Below are 4,946 nucleotides of genomic sequence, written 5' to 3' on the forward strand. Positions count from 1 at the left end.
TAGTTAAATTTGCAGCCTTTGCTCATGTGTATGCTACCCTCAATATTCCAAAGGTGGCTATACACATTCGTCCTCGAGCTTGAGAATGCAAATATTCATAGGAAGGCATTCAGATTGGATCTTGTCATTGGTAACAGTCTTCTGAAATTCTATGTTAAGTGTATTCAGATTGGATCTTGCGATTGGTAGTAGCCATACTTTGGAGGTATGCTACCCTGAATATTCTGAAGGTGGCCTACACATTTGTCGTCAAGCTTGAGAATGTAGATATTCATAGGAAGGCATTCAAATTGGATCTTGCGATTGGTAATAGTCTTTTGAAATTCTATGTTAAGTGCAACAGCATTGTAGATGTAGAGAACACATTTTTTGGGTTAGAGCACAATGTTGTCTCCCGGAATATTATGTCAGAATTCTACTTTGAACTTAGTCAAAGAGAAAAGGCTGTGATTTTCATCAATAGAATCATGTTTCTAAACATAAATCAGATGTGTTTTGGAGTGTCCTTGCCTCTTTTTGCTCATGGTGACCTTTTCTCCCTGAGCAACGTTTATGTTTGGCCATTGCAAAGCTTTGCAGTTTTAGGATTTCCTATACCTTTAGTTAGTGTTTCCTACATCAAGGCACCCATTTATACAATCTCTCAATATGTTCAATGCACGTTATTTTGTTTCTCACATAGCCTTCTTGGAAAAGTGTCATTCTGCTAGTGTTTGAAGTGCTCCATGTCCACTCAGTTTCCTTCATGGTCTCCATAAAGGGAAAGCAATCAGGCAGTCTACGTGGTGGTGTACTGCAGAAAGGGTTGAGCTGAATAGAGACTGACCAGGTTTGTAGAACTACAGATTCATTGAAGAGTTTGGTATCACAATGGAAGGCTAGAATAAATGTGCCATTGCTTTTGATTCCAAGCTGCCGTTCCTCTTTTGAGACTGTACTCATGAAACTCTTAGGGCTGAGGTGAAGATAAACTAAGGTAGCCACTGTTGTTGAAGCTTGACTGTTCCCTCTTTATAAATTATGTGCATGCATTCAATCACTGTTGTTATGTAACAGTTTTTAGGGGATTCAGTATTTCACTGTCCTGCTAGTAGCCATGTGGCCTTTTTTATTCTCTTTTTAGCTGTGCTCATGGGTTTTGCATGCTGCCTAGATGACCTCTTACACGTGTTTTTTCTTAACTCGACAACCTTCATGGAAAAAAAATGATGATGTGGACAAACATTAGAGGAAAGACACCAAAGTAAATCAGTAGTCTTGTTTTGTGGCTGATTTTGTTATGCCTTGCAGTTATACAGGCAAATGCAAGAGGAAGGGGAAACTCCCAATAAGCAGGCAATTATAACTGCCTGCCCTTCATGCTTTTGGTTCCATCTTAGAAGGAGAAGGATTTGTTGAAGAGAAATTGAGCAACATATTGTGTTTGAATATGGTAAAAGCTTTACATGCTGATGCCTCAAACATGGAGCTCACTTTGGATGTTCTTGTTGGTAGCATGCTAATAAGCATATATGGCAAGTGTGGAAGCATTGTACAAACTTTCCTTATTAGAACTCTAGAATGACCTTCCTTAAATGGACAATCTTATGTCCCTTCTATTGCAATGCAGGGTTGAGAAGAATCCAACATATGCTTCTTTTGTGAATATGCACATATACAAGAACGGACTTGAGTCTCATAAGGTTCTTGGGAACCATTTGGCTCCTGTGCTTGCAGAAAGCAAACTTGGCTTTATTGCCAAGCAATTTTTTCACAGGCTAGTCCAACGAAGCGAGCATTGTTGGACTTCCCTTCTGCAAGGGCACATTGAATTTGGTGACATACAAGGTGCTCTCACTTTGTTCCAAAATATGTAAGCAGATTCTGTCCATCCTAGCCCGTTTACAATTCAGGCACTATTGCAGGCTTGCACAAAGTTGAAGTTTGTTGATATTGGCCAGAAACTACATGTGGATGTGGCAATGAGGGGTTTTAGAAGGATGCTTTTGTTTGTACTCAGCTGGTAGATATGTCTGCCAAATGTGGTCTCTTTGGGAAAGCACATGCATTCATGGATGAGTTGCCTTACTAGGATGCTATAATGTGGACAAATATGCTTGCAGAATACATGGAGCATGGACTTGCTGAGGTAGCACTAAAGTGCTTGGCAGATATGTGACTTCAGGGTATATTTATTGATGGTGTCACCTATGTCTGCATCTTGAAATCATGTTCTAAGATAGGAGCCATGGATAGTGGTCGGGAATTACATAATGAAATCATAAAACATGGCTTTGAAAAAGATCTACATATTGGCAATACACTGGTGGATATGTATGCAAAGTGTGGGTCATTGGCAGAAGCACTTGAGGTATTTGATGAACTTCCAACTCGAGATGTGGTCTCATGGAATGCTTTGGTTGCACGATACATTGACCACGGTCTAGAGGATGAGGCATTAGAAACATTGCAATGGATGAAGATGGACGATTTTTCACCAAATGTGGTTACCTTCATTTCTTCTATGCCATGTTGCTCTACCATGGGAATAACAGATGGGGTTCTAGGTGTACATTGTGAGATTGTGAAACACGGGTTTGGAAGGGATCAGTATGTTATCAATAGTGTGATTGATGCATATGCCCAATGTGGATCATTTGTAGAAGCTCATGATGCGTATGATGACCTACTAGTTAAAAATGTAGTTGTTTGGACTGCACTGATTGTAGGTTTTGTCAGAAATGGCATGAGTGAGAAAACTTTGGATTATTTTAATGCCATGCAAGTGCAAGATTATGCTTCGCTGGATGGTGCCTCATTTGTCTACATTTTAAAAGCTTGTGGGAGCATGGGAGCTTTAGATGAGAGGAATAAATCCCATGCTTTGATTGTGAAGGAAGGATGTGGTTCACTTGAAGATGCACAGGATGCATTTGATGATTTGATAGTTAAATCTGTAGTCTCATGGAACATATTAGTAGCAGGCTATGCTGAGGAGGGACTTAGTGAGGAAGCACTTGATTTGTTTGGAAAGATGATAAAAAGTGGTCTCTCTCCTAATGCTATTACTTACATATCCATTTTAAAATGTTGTGGAAGCATATGCGCCAATGGTAGGGACCAAGGTTTCCATGTTGAAATTGCTATTGAGGGGCTTGAAAGAAATCTCGGTGTTGCCACTAGCTTGATAGACATGTATGTGAAATGTGGACTACTTCTAGAAACACATCAGGTGTTGGATGACCTACCACTCAGAAATGTTGTTTGCTCGACTGCAATTATCTTTGGGTATGTTGAACATGGACTTGCAAAGGAAGCTTTAGAGTGCTTTGATAAGATGCAATCGGAGGGTGTGGGTTCAAACATAATTACACATATTTGTGTGCTAAAAGTATGCAGCACATCAGGAAACGTGCAGAAGAGGCATGCCACACATGATGCATAGGTTGTCAAGGAAGAGCTTGAGAGTGATCCCTTCATAGTCAACAGTTTGGTGAATGTGTATGCCAAAATAGGTTCAATTCTAGAAGCGCAGTATGTGTTTGACACCTCAACCATCCAAGATGTTGTCTTTGGAATGCTTTGATTATTGGGTACATGGAACAGGGCCTGAATGAGGAAGTTCTAAGCTGTCTTAAGCAAATGCAGTTTGAGAGTGTACCTTTTAATGATGTCACTTATGTGTGTAGTTTGAAAGTTGGTGGGAGGCTAGGGTCTTTAGGCTGGGTTCAAGAAACACATACAAAAATTGTAAAAGAGGGCTTTTTGCAAGATGAATTTGTTGCCAATGCACTGGTAGATGCTTATGCAAGAGCTGGCTTATTTGTAGAAGCTGAGAGATTGCATAATGATCTAGTAGTTAAAACAGTTGTCTCGTGGAATGCATTAATCACAGGGTGTTGTTAACATGGGCAGTGTGGAAGAGCACTGGATTGTTTTGATCAGATGTTGTTAAAAGGAATATTTCTAGATTCTTGCACATTTATTTGCAGTTTAGGGACATGTACCACAATGGGAGCCATAGCTAAGGGCCAAGAAATTCACATGCAAATCATTAAAGAAGGGTTTGATTTGGATCCTTTGGTTGTCAAAGCTTTGGTTAATTTATACATGAAATGTGGCTTCATTGAGGAAGCACGAGACATTTTTGATGAACTACCAGTCAAAGAAACTAGCTTGTGGAATACACTCATTTCAGGGCATGTTGAAAATGGACTTCCTAAATTAGCTTTAGATAGGTGAGGGTACATATCCAAATGCAGTCACAAGTATTTGTATCTTAAAAGCTTATGGCAGTGCTAGAGCATTAGGCAGAGTTAAGATTTGCATGTTGATATTGTTAAGGATGGGTTTAAACGGGAGGAGTTTGTTGGAAATGCTTTGGTAAGTATGTATGCCAAATGTGGCTCACTCAATGATGCACACTTCATTTTTTATGATTTGTTAGTGCGAGAAGTGGTATCATACTGCAGTTATCTCAGGATAAGCTTGTCAAGGAGAGGCTACAGTAGTCTTGAAGTTGTTTGAAAGCATGAAACATGAAGGCATAAAACCTGATGGAATCATGTTTCTTAATGTGCTCTCAGTATGTAGCCATGTTGGCCTTAGAAAGCAAGGCTGGACATGCTTTGAGACTCTTTGTCAAAGTAATGGCTTTGCAAAATTTGTTGAGCATTACAACTGTATGCTTGATCTCATGTGTCGAGCGGGCCAACTTAGTGAAGCTTTTGCAATGCTGAAAGTCTGAAACTAACTTCTGAATAATCTATTGCATGGAATACAATTTTAAGGGCTTGAAAGTGCGGTGATGTGGATCTTGGTAAGGAAATTTTTAATTTTGTAATGTTGGATATAGATGAGATTGATCCTATAGTTGCTGCATATGTTTTGATGTCCAATGTTTATGCAAACTCAAACTTTTGGGAAGGTCATGTCAACATAGATTCATCAAAATAGTAATACAACAC

General features: G+C 39.5%; 1 protein-coding gene across 1 annotated transcript; it reads left to right on the top strand.

Moving 5' to 3' along the window:
- The first annotated feature begins 2,227 nt into the window (after positions 1-2,227).
- LOC148009606 (pentatricopeptide repeat-containing protein At1g11290, chloroplastic-like) lies at positions 2,228-3,424 on the top strand. Its single transcript, XM_087672816.1, has one exon. The coding sequence runs from the start codon at positions 2,228-2,230 to the stop codon at positions 3,422-3,424; it is 1,197 nt and encodes a 398-aa protein (XP_087528942.1).
- Positions 3,425-4,946: the final 1,522 nt, after the last annotated feature.

The sequence above is a fragment of the Lygodium microphyllum genome, chromosome 30, assembly GCF_053477565.2.
Source record: "Lygodium microphyllum isolate KBCC chromosome 30, Lygodium_microphyllum_v1.1.10, whole genome shotgun sequence".
Taxonomy (NCBI): domain Eukaryota; kingdom Viridiplantae; phylum Streptophyta; class Polypodiopsida; order Schizaeales; family Lygodiaceae; genus Lygodium; species Lygodium microphyllum.